The 22,911-nt window shown below is 35.9% G+C and overlaps 1 protein-coding gene across 1 annotated transcript in view; it reads right to left on the reverse strand.

The window, feature by feature from the left end:
* Nucleotides 1–22,911, reverse strand: part of LOC103049107 (uncharacterized) — a 164,786-nt gene that overhangs the window by 131,869 nt on the left and 10,006 nt on the right. The window contains 4 exon segments of the mRNA XM_088130906.1: nucleotides 2,028–2,095; nucleotides 10,127–10,308; nucleotides 16,748–16,834; nucleotides 20,917–21,087. Coding sequence (XP_087987032.1) covers nucleotides 2,028–2,095; nucleotides 10,127–10,308; nucleotides 16,748–16,834; nucleotides 20,917–21,087 — 508 coding nt within the window.

Raw genomic sequence — 22,911 nt, forward strand, 5'->3', positions numbered from 1 at the left:
CTTGATAGAGGGGGCATGATCTTATTTATGTGATTCACTGTACATTGCACTATATTCCTATAAGCTCAATATCCCATTCAGAACAGAGTTTTAAATTACATGGGAAGTTTATAGCCATACAAAAGGCTACCTGCTAGAGATGCTTTGGCACATCTGCATGGCAGAGGGGCTGGAGCTAACAGAGATATTCCACAGCTGGCTGAGCCAAAAAATATAGCCCCATCATGTAATTGCAATCACATGGTTAATGAGTGCTTAAGCAGGGCTTCTGTTTCTTTATACACTGCTCCCGTCTTGTGAGGATTAGATGTGATAAAATTAGCATGGAGGACTTCCTACATGTTATGGATACATTGTTATCAGACACGGGACCAACCTTACAATAATGCATTTATCTTATAAAATAATGAAATCTTTGCCATGATTCTATCATGTGAAATAATATATTATATTAGTTACCATCCAGAAGCCACAGTAAGACTAGTATAGTACTTAGAACTTGCCCAGGATTTCCCTGGATCAGTCAAACCCAATCCCAAAATTATTGGCTGTCAGAGAAGGCTGTCTCTGAACGTGATATGATTATATACACAAAAATTAAAAATGTACAAGAGTAAAAGTGAAGTGTGCCTCAAATGTTAAGGTGGGAGGCAGGTACTGGCTATCTGAAGTAAGGGAAACACTGCCCAAAATAAACAACCCAGGATTCTGTAGCATCTTTTTCTTCTTTGACCTGAAGGTTAAACAAAGCTTAATCTAATTGCCCTAAAACTGGAACAGAGGCAACTTCTATTGTGAACTTTCCTATCTAATTCCCGGAGTTGAATCATCCACGAAAATCTCTTTTCCCAGGAAGAATGGTTGGTTTGAAACTTTGTACTTATTTAGTTTGCTCATGATGGAAATTATTTCACTTAATTTGGTTAGAGCTACATTGACACAGGGGTTCATTAGGACACCCATTTGCTTGCAATTCAATTTAAAATTAAATACACTTTGTTGTGGATTTTATTACTTTTAAACTACTGTATCTATTGCCTTTATTAGCAGCTATTACACAATTATGAAGGTAAACAGTTTTCATTACCCCATTTGATCTCTTTTAGGGATACAACATTTTTCTCTTTCTTTCTTTCACATAGCTAGAAGTTGGAGAGCAGTGAACAGTCTAGCTGAAGAAAAGCAGCAATTCAACAAAATTGGTGAAAATAATGAGTTAGTAATTCAAGGAGAAACATGTTGGTGAAATAATTCTTCCCCCAAATTCACTCTGTTTGATCTCATGGAACAAAGCTGGGATATAAACAACAGCAACAACAACAACAATAATACATTTTGCTGGGGTTGTATGTGCATATTTATTTGGGTTTGTGTTCAACTGACCTCAATAGGGCTAATTTCTGATTAGACATGGATAAATACAAATTGTTCATCTTTGATTCTATGCCATGGAATGGAATGTTTTTTCAAGCTTTAAAAAAGCCTCCAGAAGGGAGGGAGATCAAAAGATTTATATGTCTTTTTCAATACCTGTTCTAGGGGGGAAAGCAGCTGGTACTTGCCTGTGTATTTGTATGGCTCCCTTGAATTATCTAGGCAAGATTTTAAACAAATAAATATAGCGATTCACATTTTTAAATTATAAACATAAAATAGCTTGTTCCAATTTTATATTTTTCACAAGTTTGTTTCAATCACTGTTTTGTCAAAATATGTAACAGTGATCCTCTCAAATAACTATTTCAAACCAGAATTTTCTGGGAAAAACAAAATAATTGCTACTGATTTCTTCTCACCATTTAAGTACTGATATATAGACAAAACAAAACACCCTGTTGCTTAAAAGACAAACATGAACATTTGCAATAGGTATATTTCTACTAAGTAACCAATTACCACAAAACTACTTATACTTTTTCAATGGGCATAATAATATGTTGAGCTGAATTCTAATTTTCGTCTAATGCTTACTTTCCTTAATTTATATACAGCACCATTATACAGGAACTATGCCCAAATATTCATACCTCTGAAATACTTTAGGAAGTCTTCTACTGAACTTTCTGTCTTGGAAAATATCTTTATGTTTTAAATCCTGTATAAAAAAAAGTTTCACATATTTTAAGTTCTAAGAAGCATATTTATTATAACTATTATTTAAAAGTTTTGTAAGAATATTGATTCATCTTAACTATGGAAATATTACCCAATGTAAAGTGCTTAAAACATTGTCTCCGTCAGGTGACATGATATTCTAACAGGAAGTACAGCAAGTATTTATATTTGTTTTAAAACATGAAATAGCAGGGATAGGAGCTAGTAGAGCAAGATTTTGATTAGTTAACAGTATCTGTAACAAATTGTAGTGATGTCAAAATAACGATCCATGCATGGTGATATAATCACCTAAAGCTTCAATCTTGTATCACAATGTTTGACTCTATGTAAGTTATGGCATTATCACATGTGTCATCATCTACCCCCCCTCCCCGTTTCTGCCCCTTATGGGCATCCATGGAAGCTAGACACACATCCCACAATTCTCATTAAATTCTGCCACCCACCCACCCATGAATGTTTACACTTATGTACCACTGGATCAGGCCAAGGCCCATCTTAATCCACTATCTTGTTTCTTATGGGTTCCAGATGCCTCTGTGTACTCATAAGCAGACAACAGAGTCATACCTCTCTACTGCTGTTCCCTTACCGGGCATACTGCCCCCAACCTAGAAGTAACATTGAGTCCTTAAACCAATAACCCTTGATCTGTCCTCCATCAATTTATCCAATCCACTTTTAAAGCTGTTAAAGTTTGTGGCCATCATTATTTCTTTTCTTAATTAATTACAAATATTACTGATGTGCTATGTGAAGAAGTGTTTCCTTTTGTTTGTTTTACATCTAAACTGCCCACTTCAGCAGACTCGAAGTGGCTTATAAAATCCACAACAGTAAAAACAATTTAAAATATAACACAGACAGCCCAGACTAGAACAGTCATAACAACAGCAAGAAACCCACAACAGGGGCTCCACAAATATATTAACCTTAGGCCTAGGACCAAAGCCAGTTCGTAAGAGTTTACAGAACCCCAGGAGAGAGGCGTGTATCTCTGTGGAGGGGGGAATGCTGTTCCAAAGGGCAGGGGCCATGACAGAGAAGGCACCTTTCCTCGGTCCCACAAGGGGACACCATTTAATAGAGGGGACCTGGAGCACACCCAATTTGCTGGAATGTACCAGGAGGCAGAAACAATTGGAGATACACCTTAAATTGCACCCAGAAACTGAATGGCAACCAATGCAGCTTGCGTAGCAGTGGTAACACACGGGCATATCAAAAAGTGCCTGTTACTTCTCTCATCACTGCAGTTTGAATCAGCTGTAGCTTCCAGATGCCTTCAAGGGCAGCCCCATGTAGAGTACATTGCAGTAATACAGTTGTGCAGTGACCAGGGCGTGAGTAACTGGCTGGCCTCCCAGTCAAGGAAAGGGCACAACTGGCACACTAGATGAGCCCATGCAAAGGCCCTCCTGGTCACACCAGTCTTGAATGGGAGAGTACACTCAGGACAGGGCAGTGCAAATAACCATTGACTTCACTTGACTTTCCATTCCCATCATGAAAACAGAGTTCAAATTGACAAGAGGGATGATTCCTTATCTCATGTTAAGTGTCTAGAAGCCATGTTCAGATAAATAAAGCAATGGCCAACTTTAGAAATCTACTGATTTGGCTTAGCCTGTTACAGCCCGGCATAGAGAAAATTAGGCATTCTTGAGCCTCTCCTATTGCTATTCTCCTTCAGAGACCTTCTTCTGCCCTTTTCCCTAACAGCATGTGTGCATTTCCAGGCAACCTGTGTTTCAGGGTTGTAGTACTATACAGTTCCTTGTGAGATGTTCCTGAGGGAAGTTGCCCCCTGCTTATTTAAGAAGGGAAGATCAAGGCAGGAAGGTTTCTAGCAGTATTATGAAACTAACCAGATGAGATTAGAACAGTATTTCAAACTTGGCATACAGAAATGATGGTTTGCATATTTGCAGACTGAAAAATGGATTAGAAGGTAAGAAATTAGTGAGGGCAGTAAGAAAACCAAGATGTGAAAAAGGCTACAAATAAATTTTTTTTAAAATTATAAAAATAAAAATGAGGAAACATCTGTAGCTGCTACTTTTTTATCCACTGATTGTTCATTGCTGAATGTATCTTTTAATATGAAAATTGTGATTTAGCACATTTAGGCCAGAAAAGTCTCTTTAAGCTTCTGCAAGAAATTCAGAACCAAACTGGATGTGCAAAAATTTGCAGTTGCTATTCAACATCTTTTTCTTTTGTTGAAAACAAGTATGTCAGAAGTGGATAATTTGGATTATATAGGTTTAATTACTCTTTTGTATGTGTGCCCAAAGATTCAAAAGTCTTTCTTACTCTAGTTATTATATAGGAAGGGCATGGGAAAATCAGGAAGAAAGGTTACCTTATCTTCCATGGAAAGAGATAGAAGTTGAAAGATTAATGTGGGAACCATAGTTATGATCCAGATCAAACCATCTAGTCCCAAAGGCTGTTTTCAACTAAAGACAGTAAGTCATGATTGTATCTCTCATATCACATATACATTTGCTTTTAATAGACTGAAAAGATGCTTCAATGTGTTGTCAATTTCTGAGACAAGCTAATTATCTGATATGAAGATTGTATAAAATACATAGAGTTGAGACTATGTGTACACACAAGTGTGTAAGAAAGAGACGTGTCACATATATAAAACTCCTTCCATGCCATGGTTCCATAAGCATTCATTCAAGCAGCTGCAAATTATTTCATTCCACCAGCAGTTGAAGTATCACAGAAAACATGAGTTGGAATTATGCATCTTGCAAGGTAACTTCTATGTTACATCATCATTATTGAGAGTTGGAGTTTTGTCACACGTTGTTGATTACCATCCCCTGGCCAATGCTATCCTGATCCTAGGTCCACTCATTCAGCTGACTTGTTGGTCTCACATAACTTTGCATTCAGATCATCTTCTACACTGTACACAGTCTGCCGCTTTACAGCCTAAGATTCCCAAAAAAGGAAAACAGGTAGGCACTGCAGTAGAATATGATTGGACAGTTGCAACATTTTGGTCTGCTTTATTGCCATGTCTCTGTCTTTCCCTCACTGCATTCACAGGAGGTAACTGCAAAAACTTGGCTATCTCCACCTAAAAATGTGTTTTCCCCAAAGTGGGGGGGGGGGGGAGTCTGAAGCCAAAGCACATATACTATGAGGGCAGCAAAGATTCAGGCATGGTGTAACATGATTTATGGGAGCATATCCCACCAGAGAAGAGGAGAAGAGTGTCTGTATGGTAAGTCATTCAGTGTTATGTAGTTCAGCAAGTACTAGAATAGGACAAAGGGGACCCAGGTTCACCCAGTTCAGTCAAACACTGGGTGATCTTCAGTTAATTACTTATCACAGCATAATCTATCTTACCTTGCTAGGCTATAACGGAAATAACTGGATATGGAAGGAACTGGGAGGGTAGCCACCCTGAATGCCTTGGGAGATGTGATAAAAATGGAATGAATAATATATTCTTTTTAGAAATGTAAATCACATTGGAAATATTGCAGGTCAAAAAATTATTCATATTGCTAAGATATTTAGAAGAGCTATCTTGTAAACAAAGAGAATAAGCAGTGTAAGGGGAGTAAAGATATACAATATCTTCTCCAACCCATTGTAATATGAAACACAGGATAACTCCAACAAACTACCTGATCATCTGAATATATTGTAAAGACTTCAACAAGAGGCAACACTGATTAGTCAAGAGAAAATACATGCACTAACAGTATCCTTCGTGCCGTTTAATGCCACTGTCAGGACAATGTGTATTTTAGCATAACCTTATTCATATATTGCTTTACCTTCAAAAGTATTTTATATTTGTAAAGGGTGGGGTGGTATGTCTAAGTGTGGAAGGAGCTGACAGCCTAATAAATGGACAGTGGATAGAAGCCCCTAAGGTATCATGTAAGTAATGAAATACCTTTGAGTTCCTACCTGAAGGCAACTGACAAATCAATTAGAGTACCATAAAAAGGTAAAAACCCAATTAAATGATTGAAGAGATAATTGTGACTATTAAGAGCTAATTAAATTCTATATGTTCTATAACATGTGGATTCAAATGTTCCCTTGCCAGTTAAGGAAAGATATTCGGTAGTTACAGATAAAGTTTTAGAAACGTTGGAATATCTATTGCAGTGGGTCCTGGCATAAGAAAGTAGAAAACTCGCATTTAATAACAGTTATGGTACAAAGATATCAAAGGTACACACAAACAATTTTTAAAAGGCCATAAACTGAGAATCCTACCTTTCTGTTCATTTAAATACTTCTGATCATATTTAAGATTGTATACCACTGGGAGGATCATATCTTTATTAAATATCCTAATATTATATGGAACAAGAAATGTTTATATTCTGCTCTGGTTTACACTGCAGTAAGTCTCCTGATGGGGCTGTGCTATAAATAAACTGTAGAAGATATCATATTTAAACAGTGCAATCATACGCCTGCCTAGTCAGAACTAATTCCCAGTGAATTCAATGGAGCTTCCTCTAAGTAGGCACGCATTAGTTTTCACTGTAAGTACAGACAATAAAAGCTGATAGTTCTACAGTACAAATTGTAGTTTCCCTCTGGAGTTCAATTCCAGTTGATTCAATGTTTTGAAACTATGTCTGCTTTAGAAAACCCATTGATGATCTACACCAGGATTTCTCAACCTCAGCAACTTTAAGGTGGGCAGCTGGGGAATTCTGGGAGTTGAAGTCCACCCATTTTAAAGTTGCTGAAGTTGAGGAATCCTGATCTACACTGTTCTTACATACTACTTAATAAAGGGGGGGAAGCACCATTTTTTTCAGGCACACAGTCACACTTGGCCTTTGATTGACATGGGCCAAAAAGAGGGAGGGAATCAAGTCCCAAGTGGTAATGAAGGGGACTTTACTAATCAGGAAGAATGTGTTTGGTGTACAATGTGCACAACTTTTCATGGACGCTATGAAAAATAAACATAAAGATGTAAAAAACTGTTTTAAGTGTTATACAAGAAATTGGTCCAACTACTTTTAAAAGTTGCATTGGTTATTATGTAACCATTATCACAAGAATTATCCAAACATATTTATTGGTTTATAAACCCCTTCAGTCAAGGCAATTCTAAGCAGTGTGAAAAAGTGAAGGATGTACACAGTCTGAAGGGAAACCATTGATTATTTATTTAATCAATAAAATAATGAATTTTAATTTAAATTTTTATGACAAGTGTAAATTCTCTGTTTATTTACTAGTATTTTATTTTCCATTCACTATGTCCTTTCTCACTTTCTTCTTTTTCGTCTTTTATGTAGTCATTCATTTTATTCCCTAATTTAAAAAAAAACAAAAACCCAAAAATAAACTTTAGAAAATTGTTTTCTGTTACCCCAACCAGTAAAGCAATAGCCATGGCCAGTGTAATAATAACAGTAAAATACAATCACCGAAATACAATATATCATTACCATATATTGCTTGTTTAATCTCCATAATTCCAAAGAAGACATATCACCTTGAAAAAGCACGAATGTCTATTTATGCTGCAAAGGATAAAAGTCAAAATATTGTAAAACCACTCACTTCTTACTCAGCTGTGAACTGGTTAAAATGTCTTGTGTTGCTTCTTACATAACGGATAGGCAAAACATTTATAGAATTCACTTGCATGAATTAGTCTTTTTTATATTCATATACTATTGGTTTCGTAAAATATTGCTACATGCGTAGGTGTCTGCAAGAAACACCAGCGTTGTGCTATTGTGGTACAAGCTCCATCCTTTTCATACATATGTGCAATGTCACAATGCATATAAAAAAGGGGTGGAGCTTGCACAGCACAATGCTGCCTCCTGGCACATGCTTATACTGATAACGCACCATTTACCAAGGAGTTAGTGATAAGAACCTTACCTGGAAAATCACAGGCTCGCATTCTCAAAAACAATGCATATTCAGGTATATGAAGGCACTTTCCTAATCTAGCTTAAAAAACCTTTTATTTTTACCGAAATACTGTATGGTTCAGGTCAAACATAACTCTTGACTTTGTAGGCCTAAAATGCTGGAAAAAGGGAAAGTGTTCTGATGAAGATTTTTTTTTAATTATTATTATATTCTGATTAAGCATGTGTAAGAAAGGAGGTGGGGGAAGAGGCAAGGGGAAAAAAACAAAAACAAAGTGAATAACCAGGGAATTTACAAGCATCATGGAATTAGATAAAAATTTTCAAGATGTCATGAGTTTTAAATAATTGAATATATTATATTGTTTTAAAAACTACTGGTCACTGTTAAAATCCAAGGAATATATTATGATCAACAGCAATAATCAGGACAGTATAAAAATAAGATTAAAAATTACAGTAATTTCTGCCCAAGCAGTTAAAAATCTATCCTCATATACAGATCACTGAGTATTAGAATATTAAGACCTTATGATAAGAAAAACAGATCCAAATGTGATACAATCCCATTTATAGAATTACAATCCTACCCCTAACTCCAACCCATAAAGTCTCTGACTAACTGGGTTCCTATTCTTTGTTTTCTGATGTACCTAAATGTTACCCACTTAGGAATTTAAGGGAACTGGCAGTCTTACCCACAGGAATTTTGGGGCAAAAGCATTTTATGAGCTACTTCCATGCTTAGGGTTAGGGTTAGGGTTAGGGTTAAAAAATGGATGAAAAAAATGTTTTAAGTGAATACCAACAATAAATGCAGTAACCTCAAGGAATATGATCTAGTGGATGAAAAGAACCAAAGATGGTCCTGTTATATGACAGGACAATTCATTGCTTGGTATCCCTATATCTTCCAGATTTCTAGTTCTTCTTTAAAAATGTGGGAACAGGGTACATTCCACCCTAGAATGTTTTTGAGTAACCCTCCATATATTCTTACTCTTGACTGCATTTCTGTGAATCAAACCAGAATACCAAAAAAAACCCCCAAACCTACCTTGTTATGCTTCAACCACAGTATTTAAGTTAAAAAATAGTATTGTTTAGATATTTAGGCAGGGTTTGTAGCCAAATCAAGAAAATCCTAACACAAAAGAGTGTACATTGTTTCTGAGAACATGATCCCATGATTTTTAGGTAAGGATCTTATCACTAATCTCTTGATAAGTGGTTTGCTATCAATACAAACGTGTGCCAATGCTGAGAGACCAAAAGTCTTTTTTCGTTTCATAGAAATTAAAATAAGTCATAAGAGTAAATTCTGTAACTACTTTCATTATCCGTTGTGTAATAAAGAACACACAACAACGTCTTAAGCAATAGCAACTTATTATAAAACCATTCACTTTTATCTTTAGTAGCACAAATATACACTAGCACTTTTTCCAGGCTATATACCTATTTTAAAGTTATAGAGATTAATCAAGCAATACACTTGAATGTTTTTATAATGCTTTGGGTAACTTGTATATAATGGTTAGTACAACCATTTAATTAAATGTAATTGGAAAGCAACTGAAGTGTTCTGACCTATTTGTTATAGAAAAAACACAATGTTTTGTGTCTTTTATTTTTTATATTGCCCTTGAAAAGGGCATGCATCTGAAACACGTCAATCTGGATTAATAAAGTTTTCCTCTTCTGCACTTGGGACACTCTTCTCTTTGCTCATTGGCTTTCAGTAGCCTGCCTTCCCTTTCTTGTTTCTTTGGGCAACAAACAAGGGTTATTTTTAGGGAGCACCATGACAAAGAAGTAGGTTAAGACTACAATACAGATATTTGATTAAAATAATGAAGTTAATGTGGACAATCCCCATATATTTAGCCATTTCCTCTTTACATCCCTTAACAAATTACACTTTGGTGGAAACTTTTGGAAGGGTTTTGGAGCCACACTCAAAGCTGTCAGGAACCTCACGTAGGTTCTGGAGCCCCGATTGTTCAAAGGTCAAGTGGAAGAGACTGTAAAATCACTTTGGCTCTGTGAAAAAGTAAAAACAGTCATGAAGTAAATCATGAATCAGACTATTGTTACTCCACTCTGACCTGTTTTAATGGAAAATTGCCAAGGAGAATAACTTCATTGTGAACCTCTTTTTCAAACTGCTCAACGTAGGGCAGAATGTCTTCATCTTCAACTTCATCACAACGATCAGAGGTCTTACTGCAGCTGACAGGCCAGGCAGAATCCAAAGCATCTTTGCCATCTATCTCTTCAGCTTTCATTTCTAGGAACAAGAATATGGCTGACTCTCATTGTGTAATACAGGGTAGGTATTTGAGTGGGTTTGACAAACTACAAGATGTTCGGGGTAAGGCTGAAAGCGATATGAACATTACATACTGGCTTTAATTCCCCAGTATAATTATTTGTAGCACTTTACCGTTATTGCCTTATGTTCCTGTCATCTGACTCAACTTTCTAACCACTGGCATCAACAAGAGAAAGGGACAGAAGCATTTGGAAAGGAAACTCTGATGTTGCCAGTCCACTGCATCTCAGCAACTAAACAGAAGTCTCTGCTGCAAAAAGAGAATTATGCAAACTAAATGAACTGAGATATGAACTGAGGATATCTTGAAGAAGCTGTGTTACATACCAATAACTATTGGCATGTTAACAACTCTTCGTTGAAGTTTATAACCTATTGGCTCTTTACAGAGGGGTCTGCAGGGGAGGTCAAAAAAACAAGATGATATCCACATGATTAGAGCCCTGCCCCATTTTTATATGTGTTGCCCATGCAATGTACATTAAAAAAGGATAGGACTTTGTGCAGCCACAACTCCATCTTGACTTTTTTAATAGGAAGGAGCTATTTTCATGAGAACCAGCATAGTGGCAAAGATGCTGGCCTGGCACCATCAGGTCAAGTTCCCCCTCAGCCAAGGAAGTGTACTGGGTGACTCTCAGCTAGTCCTTCCCTCTTACCCCAACCTAACAGGCTTGTTGCAGGGGGAAATGAGTGCCCTCTACATTGCCTTGAGCTCCTAAAGGAAAGCTGGGATAGACATTGAAGTAATTAACTCACTAAATTAATAGTAATAATAATCATAATTAATAATCATAATTAATATTCACTATTTTTGGTGTTGGTTGCTGCCAAAGCATTTATCTGAGATCAATTTATCATATATAAAAAGAAACAATGTTTTACTAGAGTTACTTTTTTAAAGGAGAAAGTTACAGAATTATTAACTCCTTATACAGATTTTTGATCTCTGCTAAACATGAACTTAACAAGCTTTATGTTTTCAAAACAAAAAAATTATTACGTTGTACCAGGTAGAAGTGTTATGGAATGGGAGAGAAGTTTTTATTGACTGTAAATCAGAAGGTAATTTTTTTTGTAATAAATAAATATAATAAATTATTGGCTTTCAGATTAAAACAGATTAAGCTACATAATATTTTTGCTTTCCTATCTATAGGGGGACTCTTCTTTTTCTTTCTTTCTTTTTAATTTCCTAGGGATAGTGTTCTTTTCTTTTCTTTTTGCTTTGTTTTTAGTTTGTTTAATATAGGATTATCCTTTCTTAGGTTTTCTTGGTTTTTTTTTTTTTCTCTTTAGCTCAAAATTTTTGTATAAATATACATTAGGCTAGGATTCTTTTTAAAGCTATATAGTTATTCTATATATAGTAGTAATATTGTTATATTGTTATAATGCCATTTTGTTCATACATAATGTCATAAACAATTAAGTTTTTTTTTTAAATGTTAACTAACGTTTTTCAAATTTAATAAAATTTTATATATAAAATAAGGCACATAATATAGCATCACCTACTGAAGTGTTCATAAGGGAGTATATGCATAGATAACAGATCTATTAAGTGGTGGTGGGGGGTTTCCCCTTTCTTCTGTTTCTAAATTGTATAGTTTCAATTTTTTATCAGTAGTAAGTGAGATAATCAGGTCAGTAATCTTGCTTTACCTCTTTCACTTCAAGAAATTATCACTACAATTAAATCTCTGACCAGGTGGTTGGTACAAAACTTGTATTGGGTTTTAATATCCTATTTTATTGGAAGTATACAGTGACACTTTTTGAAATAAATCCCTATTTATTTTGTTTTAATAAGCCAAATATTATCCAAGCTGGATAAAGATCCAAATACATGTTCCGATAAGAAACTTGTTTCTTTATTAAATGTGGCTGGTAAGATTTAACAGTTACTTTTGCCTATAGATTCAGTCTGTTCTTCCAAGTTTTGTGCACCCAACACAGGGTGGCTTTATATAGGGTGTTAAGCTTTTAACTATATCAGATATTTAACTGGTTTTTTTTTTTTTTTTTGCTCTGACTTGAAGTAGGCAGAATCCATTATTTTCTTCTTTGATTCTAGGAGCCATAGGTTTTTGAGATGGGTTTGACTTTTTTGAATTTCCCCACAACATTATACTTTGAATTGATATGGTTTATTCAATCCCTAAATTATGTTTGATCATGCATGATTATTAATTCTTCTCCTTGATTAAATTTATGTTAAGGTACATGCCAAGGACACCATCCCTGTCCTATTTATTTTTTTAATCTGGATTTGGAATCGTTTGCCTGTATAATTAGAAATTCTGGAAAAGAATTGTTGTGAATATAGTTATCTCACGCATCCCATGAGTGAGACATAGCTCTTCATCACATACAGTGACAGATTACCCCAGTCCCTCCTCCTGCTGGAGAAAAAAAAGGGTTGGTCCTTTAAAAACAAAGTATAGGACTCAGCAGAAGTCCATGGACTGACATCAGAAACAGCAGTCTTCCATCTCTCCAGCAGCCTTTGATTAATATTTTGGAATCTTTAAAAAGTGAAGGATCCCAGGAAACCGAGACAGAAGATCAATTGCTTCAAGAGCATGCTCTTTCTATGGAAATAGGTAATACATTGAACCCAGAATTTGTGCTTGGTTGCTTATTTCCTTTTGCTACGTGGTGCTAAGTATTGAATTCTTTATTTCTGTGTACAAGTTATAGAATTGGGTATTTAATGTCCATTGAATTAGTTCTCTCTCTCTCTGTCTCCCTCCTTCCCTCCTTGTGAAAGGAGCAAGGGGAGAAGAGTTGAGCAATATCATGAATTTTAGGGGAGTTGTTCTGTTTTCAGTGTAATTTTCCAGGCATTTTTAAACTTCTTTATAATTATTATTAACACTGATGCTACACAATACTTTCAGTACTGTTTACATACCTTTTCTTCTGGAAAGAGGAAGAAAATACTGTTTTAAAACGCCAATTCCATTTTGACTTCTGCTTTTAAACACTACACTGAATAATTCATCTACTTAAACTATTTTAAATAGAGTTAAGTTGAAATTTTATTTTTTCTGTTATGCTTTGAATTCCATGGGCTCTGATTTCCCAATTTTTATCTATTATACTAATTTTGGTTTACTGTCATACACTAATGGTCATCAGTTCATGATTGCATCAATATCTGCAAGATACGATTTGCTTTCATGAGTGATATAACACCACAGGCAGAACTTCCATGGTATTTTATTCACAAACTTCAGCAAGTAATTCACACTTCAACTTCTAGTTATCAAGTCTAGTTATCTAGGCAGAATAATTGTTAAATGCAACCTTCTCAACTGAGTACCCTCTAGAAATGTTGGACATAATGGCTGGCAATCATAAAAGCTGTAACCCAAATAATTGGAGGGCATCCATTTAGGAAGGCTGATATAAAGAAATCTAATTATGGATAAATATTTAGTGAGCCAGCTCTTAGTCATTGCCTTTATATTAATGAAACAAATATGCATGCTTCATCTTCTGAATGAAAATTTTATTATAATAAATTTACCATGTGACACCACCATTTTTTTTTCTTCATCTAGAAACCGCACCAGTTTGTCATACAGGAATCTCTCATCCAATTTGACAAGTGCTAAAAGAAGTAAGTAAAATTAGATAGATTTGGATAATTCAGAGATCTAAAATTCTTAGGAAGCTATATAATAAAGCATTTAAATAGGGGGAATTGACCATTAAGTGCTAGAAGAATTGGACGGCTGTAGTATTTGCAGAAAATAACTTACAAGGAAGGGAAATGGAGGAAAACATAACTGCATTAAAAAAAATTAGTAAATGCATAACTAGAGATCATGAGTATGAAACAAGGGGACATAGCTACTTTGAAGCAGTAGCCAAATGATGATTTACAACCCTGTGTTTCTTGCATTCAGAGAATGATAGTCTTGCTTCTTTGCTTTAGAAACTATCCTCATACTAAGATCAAAATCTTATTTAGCTTTTTGCTGTTTATTTCAGATTCTTTAAATTCTTAAGCTTATGATTCAAATTTTCTTTCATTCAGTATTGAAAGCAGACTCACCCAGAATTTTCAAACTTGTCATTCCAAAGCTCTTTAATAGCTTACAAACAGTTAATGACCAATTTCCAAAAGTGAATAGAAAGTGAGGTTTGCGAACCTAGTGTCCTTTAAAAGTCTTCACTGGTTGTGAGCAAGATGGCTAATCCTGTCTCCTGGTGCTCAACCATGAAAAACCACTGTCCTGTGGTCTCTTTGCAAGGACCAGCCATCCAGAGCACCTGTGGGCAATCTCCTGTCCTCCCCTCATCCAGAGAGGTTCCAAGGAACCGGTCTACTCCCTGGTTCCTTGATCTTTGCCACAGTCCTCAGCTCCACTTTTGCACAGCCATCTTCAGTTTGCCATACCTCCCCCAGAAGTCATTATATATTTCTCTTCTCTTTATTATATTCTTATTTTTCTCTTTCTTCTCTCTTTTTTCTTTCTTTTTCTTTTTTCTTGCACCTTTTACTCTTTCTGTTCTCTTTTCTTTCTTTAAGTTCAGTTTGGATTAGATTCTACTATTATAATTAAAATTCTTATTTTACTGTTATTACTAAAATTCTGTATGTATGTGTATGTGTATACATACACATATATATATGGAACTATCCTCATACTGTAATTATGTTCTTATTGCATATTCAGAAAGCTGCCCAGTGGTCCTGTTTCACAAGACCAGATCCCACCTTGGTAAGGAGGGCTCAGGGAACCCCATGCTTTCAGATAAAGTTGCTTGCATCTGTCAGATAAAGTCATTTGGATTCATTCTGAATTGGACTCCAGTTGGACAGGTCCTATGGAAGTGACCAAGATGCGCCTTTGCTCAGTTATCTGGGAAGAGTTTCAACCAGTTGATCCTGAGGAATTGGACAGAGTCCTTGCTGCTATGAGCTCTGCCACTGTGCTCTGGACCCATGATCCTCCTGGCTAGTCAAAACCTCTGGGGAAGTGGCATGGAGCTAGGTCCAAGCAGTGGTTAATGCCTCTTTGTGGGAGGGTGTAGTTCCACCTGCTTGAAGGAGGCAGTGGTTCACTCCCTTCTCAAGATGCCATTGTTGGGTCCAACCATGTTGGACAACTTTCATTTTTTCATTTAGGGAAGATTGTTGAGAAGGTGGTGGCCACTCAGCTTCAGAAAGCCCCTCAGGAACCAGATTTTTCAGTCAAGGTTCAGGCCAGGCTATAGCACTGAGGTGGCATTGGCTATGTTTGTGGATAACCTTTGAGAACTAGGGATGAGGTGGTACATCCATCCTGGCCTTACTGGATCTCTTACTATCATATCCTTCATATCCTTCTGGACTGGATTAGGGGGTTGAAAATGGAGAGGGTCACTGTTTTCCAGTGGTTCCCCTTCTTTCTCTATGGCCAGTTCCAGTACGAGGGTTAAAGGCCTAGCCCTACGCTCCTTTTATAAGAGAGTAGCAATCAGTAATGGAGATCAAGTAGTTGTAGCTGTACCCTTTATAACTGTTGCTGTTAAATAATATTGAACAAATAAATGGGAGGAACAAACACATTCTGTTGACTTTGTTCATATATGTATTTGTACATATCTAACAGAGATTTTTTTTTTCTTCAGATCTGCCCTGATCTAGGATCTTCTAGATCTGTTACACTGTAGTTCCCTAAATTCCCAATCAGACTGGTGAATTCTAGAAGTTATAGTCTAGTACGTCTCAAATGGGGCCGGTTTAGAGAAGATTACTATTTATATATGTCCATAGTTAACATTCTTTTTAAAAATGATAAACTATTTTTAAAATGTATGTAACAAAGCCCATATTTTTGAAGTGAGCCACAAAAAGAAATATTTTAAAAGGAATATGAATGTGATCCTTTTACTTGCTCTGCATTCCATTTATACAGCAGGATTTAAGGCCTGAGAAAATATTTCATTTTCTCAGCAAAAGACCCAAGTATGAACTCACACAATGATAATACATTTAGTTCCACAGCACCTTTATTCAAAGCCAAGCCAATACTGCACATCTTGTTATACTTGTTTTGACTGTGTATTTTAAATATTTTTAATTAGTTAACATGCTTAGTAGGCAGTTCCCCCTTCCATTCTTCAACTACACTTAAGAAATTTGGCTTAGCAGACCTGTAAGCAGGATGCCAGAACAAACGTGGCTCAGAGTTGCTTGTTCTATCTGTCCACTAACACACTGTCCTTCATCAAAGACTCCCAAAGCTTCCCATCACATTTAGAGCAGCTAAAACTTATAATTTAAATTGTAAGCTGGATATTTAAATGGAACCGAATTTGTGATCTTTGTCACCTCATTTCCATGAACGGGAAAGAATATTCTGACACAAAAATTACATACTTAATTCTGCCTCACCTTTTTTGCTGACCTCCATCCCACACTGCCTTGGGTTTATTTCCTCATCCATCAGAGGGTCAAAGTAATTTCTGCTGCATTCATTTCCTGTGGAAAGTACATGAAGTAAGGGTCAGTGATTATTAGAAGCACATGAACCAAAATGTTAATTTTGAAATCCAACACTAGCAAGCAAGAGGGGCATTTCTGCTACTACTTTATAAGATATATTTTTGAAAAAGAAAAAAAAAAAGTCTTCTAAGCTGACTGGTTTCATAATTATCATCTAGGGGAAGGTCAGAAAAGGTAATTTTGGAAACAAGTTCAGTTTATGTTACTTTTGCTCGGAAATTAATGAGAAAATTCTCAAATGTAGATGATAGGTTGATTAAAACAACACCATCTAAACCTACTCCTAAACTAAAATTATTCTTGAGATGGGCTCTAAAAGAAACTGTTAAGAAAATTGTGTTTCACAGGTGACCCCTTCCATTTTAACAGTTTTAAGTTTCACCACTCAGCTTTCAACATCTGGTGCATCTTTAATACTATTGTCAACCATGGAAGTGTTTAATTACAGAGGAGATGCTGTGAATGCTGCCTCATTAATCTGAGCCGCAATTGTATTAACTTGGGCTCAGCATCCACATAACAATTTGATGGAATAAAAGTACTCATTTAGCAGTTTCCATTTCCATAGCTGGCCGTACATAGTGCTCCAGGAACTAATGAAATTTATATTTTGTTTTAAAAAGAGAGAGAAGGGCATCAGCTGACACAAACTCTTATCTTTACGAGATAAAACAGGCTTGGTTTCTTTATTATTTTCCAGTAATGGGTCTCCTGGTATCCTTACAGAAGTAGAAGCAGGCTAACATTTACACTAGATAATATTACTGAATGAGAGGTGGCACCAATTATACCCTTATTCTCCATCTATAAGGGGATTGCTATAGTATGGGGGGGGGTCCTCTTTGAGCTGGAAGCAGCTTTTCATGGTAGCAATGATCAAAGGCATGAATTGAAAAGATGCTATCCTTCTAGATTGCACTTACTTTTCCATCCATGTGGAAGCTCCTATTATTGCAAGAGTGGGAAGTGCTGGTGTAATGTGAGTATGGTTCTTGGTGCAGCAATGGCCCTGCTTAAGAATCCTCTACAATCATGGGGTGCTATAGTTTGGCAAAGCAGTAGTATCCTGCCTTGTTAAATAGAAAAGATTGCAGTGGTACCAAACCCACAGTTGTAAGCTTCACAATTGAGTCAGCTAAATGTTTTGCTTAAGTTATTCTGAACACTAATTTTTGTTTCTGTTCATTACAGGAATGAAATAAAAGAATAATTTAGCAGCCATGAGAACGGGATACGCATTTGGACGTGAAAATAAGGGAATTTGCTCTTATTTTCTTTTTTAAAAGTCTTCCCTCAGATAAAATAAATGAAAATGAAAGCACACACCCACAGACACGGACGCAAGGATCAAAGAGCTATGGCAAGGAAAACAAAAGCAATGAATACTGTAGAAACAGTATATTTACTTTTGCTTAAAAAAAAAAAAGTAATGCTAGCAGCAGCTCCTTCTCAGAGCCTAAATGAAACTTTGATATGAAACTAGGTTTAATTTAGATTTCTGGACTGGCACACTTTGACTGTCAGGATCTATTTTTTCCATGCAGTAAGTACAAGACCTGAAAATTTGCTTTACCTTGAGGTCTCAATAAAGAAAAAAATAAATGAGTTTCATTTTTGTTACTTTATCTGTCAACAACTACTAGGCTGGTATGAATCTTGGCAGTATGTAATCAAAGTCTTATGTACCGCAATAACAGAGCTAGTCTACCTCATTCGGCATAATTGTTTTCCTCTAGCACAAAGCAGTGTGAGAACATGCTTTCTTGCAGATGTTGGCAAAGTAATTCACTTGAATGGTAAAAGAGAAAATGGTGATGCAAGTTCTTCTGCGCTATCCATGCTCCTGATCAGTACTTATATAAGCACAAATAGGTACTTAAACAGGCTGACCTTGAATCAATTCACCTTTGCACTGTTGGATACTATTTTAACTTATAGCAGTCAATTGAAATGAAATATAGGTAACATCATGCATTTTGCAACAGTTGGGATCCTGATATATTTTTCCCAATAATTTATTATGTGTAGGTTTCTTTTTTTTCAGAATTGTACAAATGTCCCCTCCCAAACATAGGAAAAGTCCATTCTTTTTCTAACTAGAGAGTTCTAAAATTCCTGCCCTCTCCAGGTTCTTTGTCCTCTATCATGCTTGAAAAACAGATGACATCTACTGTTTGTACAATAAATGTTCCTTGTACAGGACATTTATACTGGTAACTCTTTTTAACTGCATGCAGTAGTGGGCATCATGCCAGTACAACAGATGGATGAATAAAAAATATACTTCATGATATTAATAGAGACTAATAATAAATCCTGTTAGATCATTTAGCCTTTATTAAGGAATTTATTATATTTTTAAAACTAAAGGAAAAAAGAGATCCAAATGGACAAGGAATCATTGTAATTTTAAAATCTGTCATTTTGTCAATAGTAGAACAGATTAATAAAATGAATGCATATCAAGTAAGACATTTGCCCCAGAATAATTGGACTAAATGCACTGCAGAAGATGGTTAAGGCTGGAACAAAATCAAAGTTGTAGTTCTATGTTAGAGCTAGAGCTGACTATTAATAAGTTCCATTTACCATCACAGCTAAATGGACTGTCCACCATGAGTCTGATTATTCCCCTCAGGCCAGAACCAAGAAACATTTTGCCTATAGTCCAAATTCAGTCTCCAGGCCTTTTCATCAAGCCTGCAATGATCTCACTGATGTTCTCACCTTTATAAAGTTCTCTACCCTTTTAAACTAAACTCCCTCTGAGAGCTGAGAAGGCAGCAGGCTGGGGTAGTTTCACGCTGGTATTTTCCCAACCCTGTTTTCCCCTTATCCTTCTCATCAGGAAAAGCCAGGGCTGAGAAAATCAATATCTAATTAAGCTACTATTTCAAGATGTTTCTGGTATCCTCTGGTGGTGGCCCTTTCAGCTTTGATCATTCCTTGCTTTTCCTATAGGGATACCATCTATAGGGAAGCCACTGCTTCATGATTCTGGGAGTGCCTTAATGTGGAGTTTATTATTCACTATCCCATTCTTGTTCCCACTGGGAAAGATGTGGACCAGAGCTCCAATCTTAAGAAGCTGAGGGAATCTTAAAGTGATGGTTTCACTGAACTTAATAACACAATAGGAAGAAGACTCACAGTAACTCTGCTTCTTTTTGTCAGATGGTCTAGCAGCTCTGCTTCTCCACCCCACCCCACCCACTTTGACACAAATGTATTTTTTATTTTATCATAGAAAAAACCATTATATTCTGAGTTGCAGAATATATTAATTGATGAGGCTGGAGTCTGCTGAAAATCTGAAATTTCCCCCATAGTAAGTCTAACTATATAGAGTAGCATTTAGCAAACATTCACTGTGTAAGATGATTGTGAATTATGAAGATTCTTATTTTTGAACATTTTAGCAATGAAGTTACTTGGATTTCCTGAAATAATCCAGCATCTTTCAACCTCAACACCTCTAGCTCCAATATGGAGATTATGTAGAGAACTACTACAGTGACAACAAAAACTCAGTTATACCTATATTATTTTACTGCATACATAAGAATAAAATACGTTAAAGAGGTTAAATAAGGTCAAGAGGTTAAATAAAATACGTTAAAGAGGTTAAAATATGTTAAAGAGGTTAAAATAAGTTAAAGAGGTAATCACTGGCTGACAAACAGCATCTTGAAGGCATCTGCTATTTAATTTTATTATAAGATTGATACTACTGTAGTGAAAAAACTCTCCTGCCCTTTATCGTGTTGAATTTCAGTCTTTTTTACTTTTAACATAGCTTACATAGCAATACAGTACAGAGGAAGACACAGTGAAACTTCTTCTAGCATGCATTTCCCTAGAAACTATAGGTCATAAAAAACAGTTCTCCAAAAAATTATATTTTCAACGATCATATTGCTTTTCCAGTTTCAAAATGCTTTTATTATAGGGGGGAAAAAGTCATGATGGAATGTTTGAAACAACATGGAATGGACAGGTTAGATCAAGGACATAACCACTGTCACTCAAGCTGATGATGATCAAGAGTGAAGTCTCACCTCTTGGTTCAGCTTGGGCTCGCAACCTGAGTTTTTGTTGGTGAGCTGCAAGACTGCTAGTCAGCTTGTCATGTCTAATAAGTCCCACCTTGTAAGTCTGATGTGCTGAAATATCAGTAATACTGATGTTAAAAGCCAGGTTTTCAAAGACTTCAGTTGCAACTTCCTCATCTTTTGTTGTTGGAGAAAAAAAAAAGCAACAAGGTCAAAAGAGTACCCAAGACAATGACAAGCAGAGCATTCCTTCTAATCATTCATTTACTTGTGTGGTATCAGCATCAAATATCACCAAAATAGAATTAAGTTAAAATTAACTCTTTATTAAAAAAAAGGGGGGGGACAAATGATTAAAATAATTACAAACTGCACTCTGACAAGCAAGAACAAAATTTTGCCTACAGCCATTTGTCTGTAATTATTTAATTAATCCTTACACAAATTATGAGCAATAACTCATCGAGCAAAGCTCAGCCATCAGAAAGTCAGACGACTTAGATTTCTTCTGCTTAGTTTGTTTCAGAGCCTTCTGTTGGAACTTCTGGAGGGAAATTGTTAAATGAATAAATGAGCTTAAGAATGTAGATCATCCTTTAAGAGGCACAACTATCACAGTATTTTAAATATGGGATGGCACTGAAATGTCATTTCATTTACATCTCCACTAAAGGGGTCAAATACTAACTGAACAACAGAAGTGGAAAAATAAATAAGAAAAAGAGAAGAAAAGTTAAAACAAATGCCAGATGAAGGTCACATTAAAATTCTTCACTTAAAAATACATCAATTATAATTCATAAAGAATCCTCACCCTTTTTGCATCTAGCATTCAGTTGGAGTTTGCTTATTTAACATGTTAAATATATTTGTATTTCCTTTTCTTTTTACTGGATCCAGTGACATTAAAACATTTATAGATCAAATCAAAGGGCAATTGATAAAATCAAAATCACTATCTTTGTGTGAGAAATATAGTAGAAATAATAGAAAACATTATTTTTTTTCCTGGTTTTGCTCAAAACTAGATAAAAACAGAAGACAATGCATTATACTGCTGTTGCTATATATCCTATAGAAGATGTCAACATGAGATCTGATCACATTATTTCACTGAAGCTCAAATGACATTTGAAAACAGTAGGACTCTGCTTTAATGGGCAAGGGCCTCATTTTTAAAAGATAAGGGCGTGCAGATGGAATTAGCTAATTGTTTCCCCTACGTCTGGCTTATTGTCACCCATTTTCAGAGTCTTTTAGATCTCCAATCATAGATATTTGGCCAGGAGGAAGAAAAATTGCTTGTAGTGATGCTATCAAGAGTGAATTATTCGCCTCTTTGTCTCTAGCATTTATGAAGTAACAAAGACAGCCTACCAAAGGAAAAGTTGAGCTTGGGGCCCTCATCTGTGGGCACCCCTTTTACTTTGAAAATGTCATAGCTCCCTCTACTCCCCCCCCCCCCATGATTAGAGTTATCTGCTAACCATCATGGTGATGCTATTTTCACTGAAGGTCTGAGCCTAAAAGCTACCTTCATCTTAATGAAGCTCACATTAAATACTCATACGTAGATTATCCCTTCTTGTCAATGTTTCCAAAGCTGGGGTGATTGAAAATTATGCAGCCACTTTGATCAAAACACAGATCACAGATGTGCAAAACTATGTCATTGTTAAGTGGCAGAGGTAGTATCAGTGGACTACACTGAAAAATAATCCTGAATTGTGTAATCAACTGCCAAAAAGCAGTTAAGTGACTTTAAGTAAACCACTATCTTTCAATCTTTCAACCCTCCAATTAAAATATTAGTATAATGCTACTGATGAGCCTTATAGATTCTTACAAGGTTTACTCAGAAACTAAACAGAATGCAAATTTCTTTAACACTCTGAAAAAGCTGAACTTATTGGCATGGGGAATGGACAGATCGGAAGGCAGGAAGATTGCTATATAGAAAATTCTGCCACCATCTGGTGGAGGCGAGACACACTACACAGG

Source organism: Python bivittatus, unplaced genomic scaffold, assembly GCF_059951505.1.
Source record: "Python bivittatus isolate LINGU-HERP-01145 unplaced genomic scaffold, Pbiv_v1 ctg000840_np1212, whole genome shotgun sequence".
In the NCBI taxonomy this organism is placed as follows: domain Eukaryota; kingdom Metazoa; phylum Chordata; class Lepidosauria; order Squamata; family Pythonidae; genus Python; species Python bivittatus.